Source organism: Siphateles boraxobius, unplaced genomic scaffold (genome assembly GCF_051911475.1).
Source record: "Siphateles boraxobius isolate OS27281-9 unplaced genomic scaffold, OSU_SipBor_1 66, whole genome shotgun sequence".
Lineage (NCBI taxonomy): Eukaryota > Metazoa > Chordata > Actinopteri > Cypriniformes > Leuciscidae > Siphateles > Siphateles boraxobius.
This window is the reverse complement of record NW_027509193.1, coordinates 13,454,709-13,472,502: the sequence shown is the minus strand read 5'-3', so window position 1 is coordinate 13,472,502 and position 17,794 is coordinate 13,454,709. Positions and strand designations below refer to the sequence as shown.

The 17,794-nt window shown below is 39.4% G+C and overlaps 1 protein-coding gene across 3 annotated transcripts; it reads left to right on the top strand.

Moving 5' to 3' along the window:
• Positions 1-1,917: 1,917 nt before the first annotated feature.
• Positions 1,918-17,008, top strand: LOC143721692 (uncharacterized). Of its 3 annotated transcripts, none has more exons than XM_077212337.1 (23): positions 1,918-2,179; positions 2,398-2,475; positions 2,589-2,654; positions 4,091-4,248; positions 4,852-4,936; positions 6,387-6,810; positions 7,355-7,451; positions 8,349-8,469; positions 8,969-9,073; positions 9,236-9,292; positions 9,397-9,465; positions 9,557-9,646; positions 9,720-9,829; positions 10,150-10,657; positions 11,467-13,881; positions 13,964-14,111; positions 15,286-15,391; positions 15,566-15,725; positions 15,810-15,917; positions 16,192-16,278; positions 16,557-16,662; positions 16,743-16,816; positions 16,898-17,008. In XM_077212337.1, exons 1-23 carry the CDS (start codon positions 2,057-2,059, stop codon positions 16,967-16,969), a joined length of 5,367 nt encoding a protein of 1,788 aa, XP_077068452.1. In that variant the 5' UTR covers positions 1,918-2,056; the 3' UTR covers positions 16,970-17,008. The 3 variants fall into 3 exon arrangements, with proteins under 3 accessions (XP_077068452.1, XP_077068451.1, XP_077068454.1); XM_077212336.1 differs by having other exon boundaries at positions 6,384-6,810; XM_077212339.1 differs by lacking the exons at positions 1,918-2,179; positions 2,398-2,475; positions 2,589-2,654; ... (2 more) ...; positions 6,387-6,810; positions 7,355-7,451 and adding an exon at positions 7,464-7,733.
• The last annotated feature ends 786 nt before the right edge of the window (positions 17,009-17,794 follow it).

The window sequence follows — 17,794 nt, the reverse complement described above, 5'->3', positions numbered from 1 at the left end:
AAATCATTATGTATTTTGCAATACATGTAACTTTATAACGTTGCACTCTTTCTATAAGTTATAAATAGCTAGTAAGATAACGTTAAAGGATTAGTTCACTTTAAAAAAAACTTTTGCTGATAATTTACTCACCCCCATGTCATCCAAGATGTTCATGTCTTTCTTTCTTCAGTCGAAAAGAAATGAAGGTTTTTGATGAAAACATTCCAGGCTTTTTCTCCATATAATGGACTTCAAAAGGACACAAACGTTTCAAGGACCAAATGACAGATTCAGTGCAGCTTCAAAGGGCTTTAAACGATACCAGACGATGAATAAGGGTCTTATCTAGCGAAACGATCGGTCATTTCAAAAATAAATACAAAACTTTAAGTTTTATAAGCACAAATGCTCGCCTTGCTCTGTTCTGTGATGCACGTTCGTAATCCTGTTCGAACTCGTTCATCAAAATGAACAAATCTTTTTTCGAGTCATTTCGTTCGTTGAATGCATAGATATCATATAGAGACTAGATGCCCTATTGGCCGCTGTGGCGCAAGAAATGCGGCCGCCATATTAAGCAGGTCATACTCCTATTTGCGTTGCATAGCAGCAGTAGATTTCAGAGCACTGTGCAGTATATTCCTGCTCAAATCGGCGGACCATCACTCGGGAATTACTTTACACAAGTAAGATTTAACATTTAACATTACCGTACTAATAGTTGTATTTTGTGAACAAAATATTCAATGTGTCCTGTATCGTAGCTACGTGTATGACCTTTGCAGTAAAAAAACCCGCGTGAAAATCAGTTCGGTATTCAGTGAGATATGATTAATTAAATGCGCTGGCAGCTCATTGCACCTGCCAAACAGATTACACTGAGCGGAGCGGGTGACCGGTTTAAGATGGCGGCCCCACGGCTCGTCCGCGACAATAGGCAGTAGCGGTCGATAGGGCGTCTATCTATATGATGTCTATGGTTGAATGAACGTAATGACTCCGAAAAAGAGTCGTTCAAAATGAACAAATCTTTTTTCGAGTCATTTCGTTCGTTGAATGAACGAAATGACTCGAAAAAAGATTCGTTCATTTGGATGAACGAGTTTGAACAGGAGAGTCACGAACGACGGTACGCGCTCGCGCTGTGCAAGAGAGGGGCGATCCGAGCGTACACGAGCGTGATTGACACTGCTAAGACATTCCTCCTGTCTCTGATTGGTTGTTTCTGACCGGGAGCGGTGTATTTCTGCAAATAGCAATAGGACCACAGGGAGGAGCCAGAGGAGCTTGATTTTTTCCACAGATTATCTGTCTCATATTCTACAGTCAGGACATAATGACAGTTTTAACAAATATTTGTTTACAAAAGTGACCTACTGGAGCTTTAATTAATTGAAAGATGTACAAGTTCAGGGTATTTTACTCAAAAATAGTAAAAACGATAGCTGGATGTCACTTGCTGGATTAAATATAAAATTTAGTGACGTCATGTGCACATGTAGCAGTATTCTACACAGTAAAAAAAAAAAGTTTAAACCATTAAAAACCTTCCCCTAAATCTGGTTTGAACCCCCAAAGGAAATCCAAGCAGGGGCGTGTCTAGAGGGGTGGCACCGGCCCCCGATAATGATTGGCCCCTCCTGTGTCATGTCGCCACTCGCCAGTGGCTTGTCGGTGAAGGCTGTCTGTCGTGAGCGAATTTGTATGCAACCACGCTTGTGATGTGGTTTGTTTGAACTTGTAATGTAAGTTCTGTGGATCTAAACGTTTCTAGAAGAGTTGAACTCTCCACCCATTGTTTATATTGCGTTTACATCGGTGTATCACTCAGGTATTAATCCACAAATTAGCCTATCAGTTAAGTGACTGAAAGGCATTTTGCTCGCGGGGCAGGAAGATAAAACATGAACGACACCGACACCATTAATAAATGAAGACAACGTGAACCCCTTACTTGTTTTTCAAGAAAATAAAATCCACCGTCGTCACTTTCGTTTAGTAAGCTCATTACTTGTTTTTTCCCTGTGATTTTACTTTTTTTAAAAGTACATTTTGTCGTCACCTGCAAAACGTGATGTTTTCTTCACGCAAGAATCGGTGCCATCGCTTTCAGGCCAACATCTTTAATAAAAGTAAATGTCAAAACTGCTTTAAAACCGTGGATTCGCACAAACTCAGCGAATCAGATCTGTATCAGGTGAGGATATACTTTACTTTTTTTAAATGCTGGAGAAATGAAACTATCCTTTTTATGTTATAACATTGGACATAAATGTTATTTTATTAAAAAAATAAATAGTCTCTCTCTCTCTCTCTCTCTCTCTCTCTCTCTCTCTCTCTCTCTCTCTCTCTCTCTCTCTCTCTCTCTCTCTCTCTCTCTTTCTCTCTGTCCCTCTGTCCCTCTCTCTGTCCCAGCCTAAGCCTGTTCATGTGGGGTGGCTCCTCTTGGCCCCAGAGGACACTGACTTCAGCAGTTCTGGCCACAGGAAACAGGTGATGGCACTGGCAGTTCTAGAGATTATTTCCATCAGATACCTGTCCTTTATATTTATATATCATTATGTTGTAAGTGTAACATTGATCTTTCTTGCCCGTTCCTGTTATAGAAATGGCAGAGGAGATATTTTGTGCTTTACGAGCATGGGCTTCTACGCTACTCTCTGGATGAGATGGTGAGGTTTAACTTGTTTTTCATCCAGTGTTTTCAAACTGTTTATCTTATTTTCCCCACTATATCAAGCTTATGAATCCCCATCACTGATACCAGACCAGAAATGTTCATTTTGATGTTATACATACTGATGTTATACATAATGAATGCCATTTAGCATTATCTTTAATAGAGAGCTGTGGTGATTTATTTTTGTAGGCCAACCTGGATGTTAGCATAATCCTGGTTCCCTCTACAAAAACCCAATAGGCTTTTTTTCCACTGGCTTTTGGCTTATTGCAGAAAATAGGTTCTGTGCCCTCAACAAATGGTGGGTTGTAACAGTATATTGTGTCACAGTATATCACAATACAAAAATGCAACAATAAGTATTGTGGATAGTGACAATATATATTGTGGATAGTTCACCCAACATGAAAATAACTGTGTGAGGAAAAAAGTTTACAGAGTTTTAGTGACAGTATTACATTAAACTACTATAATGTTGAATATAATGGATAATAATGCAATGGGGGAATATTTGGGGGTCCTGATAATGCCAAATGTCTTATGTTACCAGTAAAAAGTGGCCTACATTATTTTAAATATATCTAGTCAGTGACAGAGTGCAAGCATATTTGTTTAAAATAATTCTGTATTTCAAGCTTAAGAATCATGAATATTTTTTATTCTGGTGTCACCATTGTCCTGTGCATTGGGTTACCAGCACCAAGTCTATTAATTTCCACCCCCAGTGTAATACCATATTTTGCATTTTAATCAACAGTACATTTTTTGTTAACCTTTTACCATGTCTTGGATGGAGTATCGCAATAATATTGTATCGCGAGTTCAGTATCATGATATACAATGTATATATACACCCCGAACTTTTATGAATTTCGAAGCCTAAATGCAATCACCAGAAGTAAAAAGCTATTTATCACATTAGTATAAATAAAAGCTCACCATTTATGAAAATCACCTTCTAGCAAATAACACTGCTTGTCATTGTCCTAAACAAGAAGGTAAGGCTTACAATTATCCCCCAAAAAAGTAAAGTTAGCATGAAACTAATGAAGCGATAGTCTTTTCTTCCCTATTGTGATGTATATCAAAGTGTAACGGTTTCACGAACAAGAAAAAATGCAGGGTGGGAATTGATTGGATAGTTGTGGTTTGCCATTGCTTTGATCTCATGCGAGTGACAGGTTGTCCCGTCCTCGTACCTGTAAACACTTCATCAGAGAAGAGAAGGGATGTCTCTGCAAGAGCGAGGGAAAGTTATTTTGAGTAAATATTATAAGGGTGCATGAAAAAAGAATGATGTGCACAGATCAATCATTTATAATAAATACAGCAATATTCCATAAAAATCAAGAATTGTCCAATTTTCCAAATTGTCCAATTTCATGTTGACTTTAAAATGTTTCCTGCTCTATGCAATGTTTTATCTAGCCAGGTACATTGCCTCAAGGAAGTGTGAATATGATCCAGTGTTGTGAGATTCTTGACGCTTCATCTCAAACTGGCTTCCAAAACTGTCTGAGGTTGTGCTTCACTGACACAGACTACTACATCCGAACAGAGAACACAAACAGCTTGAGCTTTTGTAGGTAATACACTTACTGACCTGTAGTGTGAACTGTGAGCCCCACGTAACAGTTACTTAGTCATTAGTTAATTTTGACCCCTCTTGATTTATACATCCATTAACGTTTATGGTATGCAATCATATATGTTGTGATGTAATGGAACAAAAGAGGCGAAGTCAGGCTGTTAAATGTCCTGTTTTTGTGTCACGATCTCAGCTCTGTACACTAGTTCAATTGCATCTAGTTCAAAAGCATCTCTCTCTTTCTGTCTGATCCCTCTGTTTCTGCTTAAGTGTTATAAGTCAGTAAATCTCAGCCAGGCTGACCTAATCCCTTAAGAGTGTAATAGAAGGTGTCAAGGAGTCTCGGATTAGTGTGTGCATGTTGAGAACACCAGCTTTAGAACTGTTTCTTTTGGGGTTGTTCAGGCTTGTTCTTTTATTGCTCGTAATTCTCTACTTCTTTGCAACCGGAGGTTTTCACTCTAGAAGAGTGATGTCCAAAAAGCAGAAGTAAGAGAAATCGGAATGCTTGTTTGAGTTTGCAGATTAGTGTGATTTCCAGCCTGGGTCCTTTTTTGGGGTCTGTCATATATATGAAATTGACAGTATTTGTTTTATTTAGGTGGCAGGAAAATCTGTTTGTTTACCCCAAAGCTGCTAAATCAAATCAGAGGAAGAAAGGGAAGGATAAAGTCCACCCACCACAAGTGAGTCTTGTTCATATTTCATAAAAACATGTTATGTGACATGCAATGCATGTATCCTGTTCCTATCTAATATCTTTTCAATATACATTCTAGTTATTTGCTTTGGTAAAATATGAATATGAACAGAAACATTCAATGTAGTATTCATGGCGGGTATTTGAAAACATTTAAATTCGCACTGAAATTTATTTGACTGTGTTTTTAGATGTTTTCGTTTTGTCAACAAATTTCCAGTTATTTTGTTGTTGTTGTGCGCTACACCTTGTCAGCATTTCATTTGAGATCTACAAGGTGTAGCTGCACTAAACATTTAGCAGGATTTAGTACTATGGTTCAGTGTTTTTATAAATATTCAGAAAGTAATTAAAAACCAAACTTTTCTTAAACTAGAGGTGGATTAGATATCCAGATGATTATAATATCTGAAATCACACTTAGTCATTTTTAAGTCATTATAATTGACCTTGTTCTATAAAAATGGACTTTAAAATATTTTCAAACAGATCAATAGATGGCACAGATTCCATGTTTTGTATACCTTGAAGCTCATTCCATGCATACGGAGCATGATTGGAAAAGGCAGATCTGCCAAGCTCTGTGCGGGAAAATGGTATCTTGAGTAAATGTTCTTCTGTTGATCTGGTACATTATATGCTAGGGCAATATATCAGCAAACTAGTTATATACTGAGGTAAATTACCCAGTAAAGCTTTTATAATAAAAATTAACATGTTTTTTCCTCCTTAAGCACAGTAAAGTCCACTTTATTTCATATAGATTTCATATAAGTGTGTATGGACACTTGTACTATTATTTGTTACACCAGATTAGTACACTTCAATAAGTGTAAAAGGGATATTCAAGTGCTCCTGGAACAGGTTTGTTTTTAGATGATCACAGTAATGTTGATAGAATAATGCTGTTTTGGTGTACTGCTCCTTTAAATGCCCTCCTCCTCTGTTCTTTACTTTAATTACATTTCTAAGTGCTGTGCCTGTCTTTCTGTCCAGTTGATTTACTAATCCCCCTCTACCTTCTGCATATTCTTTCTGCTGACAGCAGACCAAATTGATCTAGTGTGTGAAAGTGCCATTCCACTGTGCTGCAACAATTAACAGCATGTAGATGAAATGCTGTGTTCCTGTGTTTTGTGTGTGTGTGCTTTTTGTTTTTGTGTAATTTGAAGCGCTAGTCAGATGGAAGTTTAATAGAATTAACTTAAGTGATCTGGACGGGATTATTGAGCATCCCCCCGGGGAGGGTAAAGAGTTTGAAAAGTGGGAGCAGAGACTTGTGTGCTTGTTTGTCAAGCGGGTTGTATATAGAAAGTATATAGGCTTTTCCTTCACCATCCATGCCAATTGGATTTTGCTGGCCGAGCGCTTGTGTGCAACCTGTCACTCTGATTTACTCTCCTATATTCTTTGTCTCTGTCTTTCTCTCTCAGCAGACAGCAGAAAACCAAACCTCTAGCAGCAGCAGCAGTTGCAGTGGTGGTGCTAAAAAAACGTGCACTTCTGGAAGTAGTTTCACCAGCAGCATCAATAGACAAGGCAGCATCACTTCTAGTAATAATAGTCGTGTTAAAGTGTCCATCAGCGACAATGCTGGCACGAGTACGAGCAGTGCCACTAATGGCAGCAGCAGAAATGGCGGTACTAAAGGGGCCACCAAAAAAGACAGAACAACTAGCATGTTGAGCACGGTGGAGGAGGTCTCATTGCTTTCTTCGGAGAAAGAGCTGGAGGAGGAATCACTCAATGGTGGAGTTGAGGTTCCTTCCAGCAGTGGTAATGCTTCTTCACTCAATACCAATCTTGGCTCCTGTCTCACTTCGTCACTCGATCAGCTCTCGAGCTGCTCCGGCACAGACGGTACGACCTCAGAGTGTCTGTGTGTGGGCTTATGACATTAACTGGATGTACTTGTTTATGGTTTTAGTCCTTACTGATTTGTCGGCTTAAGAAATAAAGGTGGGTAGTAGCTAAAACTATTGTTAATTTTTCTAGTAAAGAATTAGAATAGTTTGCACAATTTAACTTTGGTTTGGACCACTTTTATGATAATTCTGTTTCATAACTTATGATAATTTCTGTCCTTTTTTAAACTTGAAGGCTCCAGGATTTATTATTTATTGTAATTGCATACATCTTATCCGAATCAGATATTCTTTAGAAACTCTCCTTTTGTGTTCCATGGAAGAAAGAAAGCCATACAGGTTTGGAAAGACATGAGGGTGAATGATTTATGCCATATTTTTATTTTTGGGTGAACTATGAACTATGTTTCTTTTTCAAATGGCACTTTTATCTGCCATGACAAAAATATGTTACTCATGTCAGTGCACTGGCTAAGTAAGAATTGGAAATACAGATTAGTTCTGGACTGAGTTTGCTTTGCTTTCATTTGCTCTGTCAGGTACTAAGAGTCGATTGGGCACTGAAAGCGGCTATTCCTCTCTGGAGAAGTCCTCAAGTCCTCGTGTTGCTGATGAACAAGCACACACTGACTCCAGGTGTGACTGTGTTCCTGTTTGTTCACCTGCCTCACATCCTTGTATGTTTCCTACCTTAAAGTCCCTTAGCCCCTGCCCCTTTCCTCCACCAACCAATCACAATTCACAGGGGGCATGTGAGGGTGATCCTGAAGATGTGGTTGGTTGCTCTTGGGAGAAAAGTTTGGAGTCCAGTGGGAAGAGACAATCACACACATCCATGACACACACACACAGACATGAAGCACATCAAACACCCAGCCCAAGAAGAAAAGTACACCAGCTGTTTGGAAATCGGAGGAGGTAAGACTGTGCATTTCACTCTTGATTCCCTCATTACACCAACTGTACAGAGTTGGTTTTCATGTATAATGTTTGTGGCTCCCTCTAGTGTTCATCATTTTATTGCAATTTTTGCAAAAAGTGTTCAACCATTTTTTTTGTTTATCTTTCAGGAGACCTCATCCCATCTCCATCAGTCAAATCAAACCAGACCTGCTTGCTTTCCCATTTGCCATTTTACTACAAACATATTCTACAAGGCACAATTCTCAATGTGTTTAAATGTTAAATCGCTTTGCAGCACTGCATTGCTGTTCCTCAAACTTTCTGCTTTTGCTTTTTGATTTCCCTAACAAATGTCTGCAATTTGTTAATTGTTTTCATTTCAGTTTTAGGTGTTCATTGTATTTTCTATGTATATCTTAACTTTAATGTTACCATTATAATATGTACATACTGAATTCCAGTTGGTCTGAACTACAAATTACAATCCATCTCTATTTTGTCTTCTCAATGTCTATCTTTTTTTGTTTATTAGGCTCAAAACTTTAGATTTTTTGGAGAATTTGTATAGCTTAAAGTCGAATATGAAATTGATATCCACTGTTTTAGAATATTTTCTATGTTTGTTTCAAGGAGATCTCGGGATGCTGATCAACAGGAGGGTTCATTTCTAGATAACAAGCTTCCCATATCGACCTTCACTTCCTCATCTTCTGCACAAAATGACCAGAAGACGACTGTCAGTACATCTCAGGTGAAAACTCATTCTGTATTAATTGAACCAAGATCAAAACTAAAACTAAAGATCATGAACTAAAGATCAAAAGTTTGAGGTTTGTAAGAATTTTTAAAAGTCACTTGTTGCATCCAGTGCACTTAGTAGTGGGTTTTTAATATGCTGATTTGGTGCTTAAGAAACATTTCTTTTTGTTATCAATGTTGAAAACAGTTGTGCTGCTTAATATTTTTGTGGAAAACCTTGATTATATTCATCAAAGAATCCTGAAAACAATTAAGTAGAAATTTCTAAAGAGAAATAATTAAATAGAATATGTTGTAACATCATGCCTTTATTGTGACACTTAATCAATTTAATTCATCCTTGTTGAATAAAAGTAAAATTACTATCCCCAAACTTCTGAATGGGTAGTGTAAATGGATCATTATTGAAATAAGGTCAAATTACATTTTATAGTTTTATGTAATACTCTTTAATGTGAATTATTTTCTCATTCTGTTTTGGCTCTAAGTAGGATTCCTCCCCTAATGATGACATTCCTGATCACTCTCGACCCTTCACGTCATGCAGCCTCCGTTCCAAATCGCTGGAAAGCAGACATCTTGATCCCACACCCACAGTAAGGACATCCAATACAGATCAGAATGACCCTAATGTGTATTTGTATTATGCCAGCAAATAAATTTAACTAAATGACTTACGGGATGTAGCGACTAAGTTAGTTAATCATAATTAACCATGCATATCACATTTGACATTGCTAATGCTCTTTTCTTCTCAGCCTGACCTCCTTAATTTCAAAAAGGGATGGATGTCTAGATTGGGAGAAGACGGAAAGGTGATTTTGAATTTTGAGTGTCTCAGGGCACATATATTTGAATGTCAATCTATTTGTTAATGTTTTTTACTATGAAAAGTGGTCTGATCTTCTCTTTTCTCTAGTGGAGGAAACATTGGTTTGTTCTTACTGACAAGACTCTGAGATTCTACCGTGACTCTGTAGCAGAAGAGGTAAATTGATTTATAAAGAATCATCATAATGACTTATTTGCCTTTTGCAGTTAAGAGAAATTAACTGATCTTTCTCTGTTTTGTCACCTAGGCAGCTGATGTGGATGGTGAGATCAATTTGTCTACTTGTTACGATGTTACAGATTACCCTGTACAAAGAAACTATGGCTTTCAGATTCACGTGAGTGTATATTAGTTATATTTAAGCTTATGTGTTTGTGTCTATTTCATTAAAAAAAAATCTTTTCATACAGACAAAGGATGGGGTCTTCACCCTCTGTGCAATGACTTATGGGATACGACGGAACTGGGTCCAGGCAGTAATGAAAAATGTTCATCCCAGAATTGCCCCTGATGTCACATGGTAACAGCTTTAAAGCTAGCTGCAATTCTCAGGAGTGCATTAATCCAGCTGTTACAAATATTTTGTCAAATCCTGAAACATTTATTGCTCTAATTTGCTCACAAAACAATCCCATTTTATGGGATTGACTTTTCAATCTGCTGTTTTTCTTTTTCTCCAATGCTATACAAGGAAAAATCCTACTATAAAATCCAGGTTTGAATTTTTGCTGTAACCATAAGTGTTTTTTCATTTAAATAGTGTATATATGGTAAACGCATAAAAACAAATTTTAATTGAAATAACTAAATAATAGTTTGCTACATCTTTTCTTTCCTCAGTTCTATTCCTCAAAAGGTGCCATTGACTGGTGCACCTGCTCGTACTGGCTCCTCCCAATACAATATAGTTCCCCAGGAGGAGGAGAAAAGGAGTCGCATCTGTGAGCGCCGTAGAGAGGGACGCTACAGAACCTTTGATTGGGCAGAATTAAGTTGTAAACCGCACAAGGATGAGTTGTCAAATGATCTGTCAGGAAGGCAATGGAACTATAACAGTGAGCGCTCTGTGCCTCCTGCCCCTGCATCATCCCCTGAAGAGCCTATCATACGTTCTGTCTCTGAGGTATCAGAGAGCGAATATCTTCAGAAGACTAGACTCTCTCAGGGGCGAAGCTTAAACATCATGTCCGCTGATATACCATCACACTTATCACTTATGACAGTGTCAGGTCGCACCTCCCCAGAATCAATCAGCCCAGACAGCTTAGAGGTCGATGCAGGGACTGTACGTGTCCACTGTGACAGCCCTGGTGAACTACTCAAAGCTAAACCCAAAGAAGAAAAGCAGGTAACGTAACAAGCAAATATGATTTTATCCAGGGTTTGAAATTAACACCCATAAACCCGGCAAATTCAGGTGAAAATCCACTGGGACGGGTAACGCTTATCAACACTAGCCAATTTGGCGGGTTATGGTTCACAAATTGTTATATCACTTTGCATGGAATCACTATCAGAGCCCCTCCCCTAAAAGGAGTCTCAAACATTAGCAGAACAACACGTAAAGAGAGAGAAATTAATTTAAAATTCGAACATATTGTATTCAATGACCGTACACACACCTGGGATGCCCAACTACGACTTCGGCTGTTCAAAATCACGCTGCACCACAGCGTCCCTCACATTCAAAATACATCGATTTAGGACAAATATATGTGCGTACAATTAAGAGGCCACTTTTTCCAACCCCTTCTCATAAATGCTGCATGTCTAAGACTTTTGGGCAAAAAGTGCCCAAGCGTCCATATTGCTATGTTCAGGTAAACTCATGGTAATTTATCATTTTGTTTTTATTTCCATTTTATTTATTTTATTTTAATGGTAGGCTTTTCTGCAAACAGTGGATGAATTTTCTAAAGCTGAAAGCAGTACAGTAATTCAGATTTAATAATAATTATATGTGACTATATAATTTGACTTTGATAATCTGGTTTATGTCTGATATTTTATTTTGGCTAGTTGAACTTCTGAATGGCTGGTAACTTAAAAATTTAGTAGCCAAATTGGCTGATAAGTGAAAAGGTTAATTTCAAACCCTGGTTGCATCATTACATATCATTTGTCATAGCTGAAATAAAGTCTTGCAATTCATTACAGGTTGATAGCTCCACTTCTCCATTGCCAGTCCCCTTTTCTTCATCCTCAACCCAGACAGAATGGCAGTGGGATGTGGAGCTTCAGAGCCTGCGCAGAGAGTTGAAGGCTGAGCATGAGAGGAATCAGACTCAAGAAAGAGAGTTACAACATAATTTGGCCCGACTACAAGCTGAGCTTAACGATAGCCAGGGATGTCTTCAGAGGGCAGAATCAAGGATTCAAGAGGCAGAAACCTTTCTGAAGGAGCGCGAGGAGGTGCTGGAGAGTCTGCATGGACGGTTAGACGAGGTAACGGGCCGTCTAAAAGCAACCGAAGAAGCGCAAGCCTTAAAGGAGGTCCGGCTACAGAGGCACCTGCGCCTCCTGCAAGAGAGCCAGGAACGAGAAAGGAGGAGCTTCAGTGACAGCCTCGACCAATCAGAACAGCGATCGAAGGAACTAGAGGAGCGTTTAAGGCAGAAAGAGGCTGAGCTGCAGAAGAAGCCAACAGGTGAAGTTAATGATGACCTTGTACGAAAGTGCCAGGAGCTACAAAACCAGCTGGAGGAGTCCGACAGTGAGGTCGGTCGTCTGCAGGCACGCCTCGAAACTGAAGAGACTCTTTATTACGACATGGAGCATGATTATGAAAGAGCTTGTGAAGAAATACAGAGTTTGCGAGGTGCTCTGCTGGACTGTGAGAGAGTAAGTGAGGAGCGCTTCCAAACCCAGCTGGTGCAGCAACAGCAGGAGCTGCATAAGAAGGAAAGTGAACTCCAGGAAGTGCTTGTTAAGATGGCAGTCTTGGGCAGTAGTCTAGAGGAGACTGAATTAAGGCTCAAGGAAGCCCAAACCCATCCTTATGAAACTAATGTTCTATGTGAGACGCTGATTGAGGCGCAACAACACAGACAGAAAGGGAAAAAAGATTTGGAAACACAATCTACTACTCAGGGAGATGAGTCACACAGAGTGATCTCTGTGATCCAGGCACTAGAGCGCAAGTTGTGTGACACAGAAGACCGACTCCGGGAGCTTACCATGCATCTTCAACAACAACAACAACTCAACACTGGACCACACACACTCAGTGATTCTTGGTGCTCCCACAAATCCCTCCATAATCCAGAAGGTCGACTCTCCATGGAAGCTCTGCCGAGTTTTACTGGAGCTCTGCATAGCCTGCAGGGAACCACTTTAGACAGAACTTCAGACAAACCTAATATCTCCCATTATGATGATGTAAGTCCAGGGAGAAGTCAAGCTCTGGACATGGCCAGCAGAGTGTTGTCGCTGGAGGCACTGGTTGTCCAAAGGATTGCCTCTGCACTTGAGAATCCCAGTACAAGGTTGCTTAATAGATTGTCAGAGGTGCACATCCAAGTGCTTAGGATGGCTAAAGGAGGATGTCATAATGGAGCTGTGAAACCTTGTTACTCTCAGATCTTCTTGGACCCTCTAGAGCAAGATCTGTTAGACAATACGCTGAGTGAAAATGTGATCCATACACTGTGTGTAAGAGCAGAGATGACATACCTACTACATAGTCTGTGTACTCATCCCTCAAAGGAACAACAGGGTTTGAAGCCCTTTTATGTGTTGCCTTGGCCAGTATCTGACAGTTCCTCGCCTGGAACCAAAACGGAAAACGGTTCCAAGCAGGGGTCCAAACTTGCTGACATTAGCCCACCAGAACTTGCACCTTACAGTGAACAGATGGAGGACGAGCTGGCGAACGATCTACTCCTTGAGGACTCTGAGGTACAGCTTGCCTGCAGAAAGAGTCTGGTGGTAGAGCTCCGAGCTCAGGCCAAGTCACTGCACAACCTCTCAACACAGCTACAGTCTGAGGATAGAGAGGCTGACATTCCTGGTGAAACTTCTACAGCCAACTTGAGGGCTTCAATGTATCAGGCCACTCTGGCATACATGGCTTGTCGTCTGCGTTCGGCCCTGCAGCAAGAGATGAGTGCCCTACGCAAACAGAGAGAGCAGACTCAGTGTGAGTGTCGTGCCATGTGTCATAGTATGCAGACTCTTTTCCAGGAACAAACGGCGTGTTATGAAGAGAGGCTGCGTGAGGAGCGCATTGTTGTCAAAAAGGCAGAACAGGAACGTGTTTCAGCTGAGACCAATGCTCAATTGAGGACAGAAGAAGCAGAAAGATTGCAGGTGGAGTTTGATGAGAGGCTGCAGGTGCTCCAGAAAATCCATGAGGAGGAGATGAGCCGTCTTCATGAATACTACATTCAGAACTTGTCAAAGCCAAAAGCTGCACCCCCTTCAGAATTAGACGAGAGTGACAAGACTGATCAGGTTTCTGTGACTTCTCTGCAAGACCGAATCAGAGAGCTTGAGACTGAGGTCACTTGTTTAAGGGCAGACCTCAGCAACCAGGATTTCAAAGCCTTCCAGCTTGACCTGGAAACCATTAAGGTGCCCACAGCCTTCTTGTTACAGCATGAGATTAACATGTAATTATACCTAAAAATTAAGGTACTCCAAATTTTTGTCTTAGGCCACATATGAGCATGGTTTCAGCATTATGGAGGACAGCCATCAGCGAGTGATTGAGGAGATGCAGAGGCAGCATCAGAGAGAGGTGGAAAGGCTGACAGAGGAAAGAGAAAGAGTGCTGCAGGAAGAGACGAACGCCACCATTGCAGGTGCTCCTCTCAGCATTAGCTCCTATTCATTCAGCTCACATAGCGTAACACAGGGGTGTCCAGTCTTGCTCCTGGAGGGCCACTGTCCTGCAGAGTTTGGCTCCCACCCCAATTAAACAAACCTGAATCAGCTAATAAAGGTCTTACAAGGCATACTTGAAACTTAAAGGCAGATGTGTTAAAGCAAGTTGGAGCCAAACTCTGCATGTCAGTGGCCCTCCAGTAGCAGGTTTCTGTCATAACACAACAGACCAGACAAGTACTTTTGGCTTACAGCAAAGACTACAATAGAGTACATAGCACTATGCACTAAGCTGAACAAAGTTAAAGGCATAGTTTACCTTTAAATTTAATGTCTGTCATTTTACTATTCCTCATTTCATTGCAATCCTACATAATGTTCTCTCTGCTTTTTTGCAATTCTGTGAAATTGGATGGGAAACGGGGAGAGCTCTGGTCACCTTACCATTGGGTTTTATTGTGAGAAAAAGAGCAACTTGGACATTCTGCTAAATAAATCTTTTTGTGTTTCTTGTAAGCAAGTCAAAACAAATTTGAAACATCGTAATTTTGAGTTAATGACCATTTTCATTTTTGGGTGAACTGTCCCTTTTAACACTCATGGACAATACACCAAAAGAGAGCAGAAACATGCATAAGGAAACTACAGAGCTAAATACATGGGTTTTTTTCTGAATTTGTACTACTCTCTTGTATTTAAAGCTGCAGTCCATAACTTTTGGCGCTCTAGCGGTTAAACAAAACTGCATGCGTCTTGCGTAAGAACATTGTACCTGGAGCTACTTCTCTCTGTTTATGGCCATGACAAGTCATGCAGGTACTGGGCTACTCTGCAGTGGTACGACCCATACCAGTCTACAAAAGTCTGAATAATAAACAATTATTATAGGTGTACCTTGTTTAATTCAGGATAAGACAAAAACACGGTTTGGAAACGGGATTTGTGATGTACTCGCTTATTTAAATTTTGAATACAAAAAAAAGTTACAGACTGCAGCTTTAACTATGGATAAAAGCATCTGTTAAATTAATAAATGTGAATTTGTGCTCTGCATGCTAAGAAATACAAAGCGTGATCTAGCATTTATGCTTTTCTGTCTTCTGTTCTGTTCTGTCTGACATTTATTTTAAAATAATATTTGTTATTGTTCAGCCATTGAGGCCATGAGGAAAGCTCATAAAGAGGAAATGGACAAGACTCAGAAAGCCCTGCAAAATGGAGCCAATGTGGACATCCGCCAGCTTCGTGCACATTATAAGTGCGTGTGTGACGTCTATTATTAATCTGAGAACTGTGTCAGCCACACCATCAAACGTCAATTTAGGGTTGCAGAACTATATAATAACCATATGCCTCATCCACTCATTATTGGGATAATTGCATTTTTTTCTGTCCACTGAGAAGTGCATGTGTCTTGGTGCATTTTCTGCAGTGAGGAGCTAGAAACGTTGCACAGGGAGCTGGAGGTGTTGTCAGAGCAGTATTCTCAGAAATGTCTGGAAAATGCTCATTTGACACGGACTATAGAAACAGAAAGAGAGGCATTGAGTTCAACACACAGAGAGAACCAGGAGCTTCGCACTCACAACCAGGTAAATGCTCATGCACACAAAAAATATGCATATTTATACAGTCATTACTTTGCTTCTTGCCTCACATATGTTTTTTTTTTTAAGGAATTAAATGAGTGTTTGGCTGCTGAATTATCCCTGATGCATTCACGCATGAATGGGGAGGTGAAGCACTCCCAGTCTTCTCAGGAGAAAGACATGTATCAGTTGGAGGTACAACTTGACACCCTTCACGTGGCGAAGTGCCCAAATTTCAGATATGCACATGACTTGTACTACTAAAATTAGCTGGGGATGGTTGACTGAACACAGATTAAAACTATCTGCACTCTGAGTTCACTACATTTAACCGGCTTCCATTAAATAATCCTTCATGGATTATATTACCACTCAAATGAGATTATGTTAGAGAATATTCCATCAAAGGTGTTATAAAGTCTGTATGTGTAAAAACAGATGTGCTCTGTCTCGTTCTATGATGCTGTAGGTAAATCTCAGAGTGAAGGAATCAGAGATTAAGTGTCTGAAACAGGAGATCAACTCACTTAAATTGGAACTGCTGGCAGGAAATATGGTAACACGTCTTTAATTTAAAACAAAATAAATAGTTTTGGGTTATTATACTATACTATACTAGGACATTATACTGGGGATGAGAATATGGACTAATTTTTTAGTAGAGCAACACAAACACATTATGAGTATAACACATTTGTGATGTTATTTTGTTTTATTCGCAGTTTTTACCCATAACAGTTTCCTAATAGGATAACTTTTAAATAGAAAAACAAATTTTAAATAGTGTTTTCTCTGTTTTTTCTTTACTCTGTTTTTCTGTTGTTGTTTTTTAAGCATTTTAAAGAGCTAGACTCTGAGTTGAGCCATTTAGAAGTCAAAGGTCAAAGTGACTTCACTGAACTGAGGATGGTGCCAGCTCGACAGCAGTGTTTAAAATATGGTAAGCAAATCTACAATAACAGACATGTTACTTTGAAGGCAAATGGATAAGTGCATAAACATGCACTTATTCACATGCAGATCTGATGAAATCCAGAAGCAACCCAGACTCTGTGAAGGACTGTTCAACACTCACACAGCCAGCCAAATCCAAGGTGGGATTATCTGTGCAGTTACATGGTACAAAATACTGATGTTCCCTAAAAATTAAACATTCTCTCTTATTTTCTTCTCAGAGTATTAAGGATGGACTCACTGTTCTGGAGAGGATGAAGCTCTTTGAATTAACTAGCACGCAAAAGATCTGAGAGAGAGAGAGAGAGAGAGAGAGAGAGAGAGAGTGTGTGTGTGTGTGTGTGTGTGTGTGTGTGTGTGTGTGTGTGTGTGTGTGTGTGTGTGTGTGTGTGTGTGTGTGTGTGTGTGTGTGTGTGTGTGTGTGTGTGTGTGTGTGTGTGTGTGTGTGTGTGTGTTTGAGAGAGAGAGAGAGAGAGAGAGAGAGAGAGAGAGAGAGAGGCATTTTAGTGTATTATGGGTTAATTAATTATTAAATTAATTGTATATCTTTATTACACAATGAATTATAACTATACCTTTAGTCACAGGTGTGTGTGTACATCAGTCATTTTAATTTTGTTTCGTTGCTACTTTAGACAATATAACTAATTTTTGATATGAGGATGTCTCTCTAAATCTTAAACTGTTTGTTTATATTTACATGTTTATGCCTGATTGAGCATATGTTTGATTTTCTTTATCTCTAATTATAAATAAAGTCAAGTTTTCCTGTCTTGAACTTCTTGTTTGTTTAGGATAGTCAACTTTTCGGCCAATAGGTGCAGCTGTTGTGTAGAAAATATTCCAAAGGATAAGCTATTTTATCATCATTTTTATTTCAGATGATTGTTGTTAATGTTTAAGACTTCTGATAAACAGTCCTCATCGTGTAAATGAAACGGTGTCTTCCTTTACCAAGCTTTTACAGATATTTTTTTAGCGAAAGTGAATGTTTACTATTCAGGGCATATGTAAAAGTTTTGACTTAAAAGTGGTTCGCGATTGCGAGTCACAATTCTCTGTAGTATTTTTTCTTAACCACTAGATGTCGTGCTTTGCCTGGATTCATGAAATCTTTA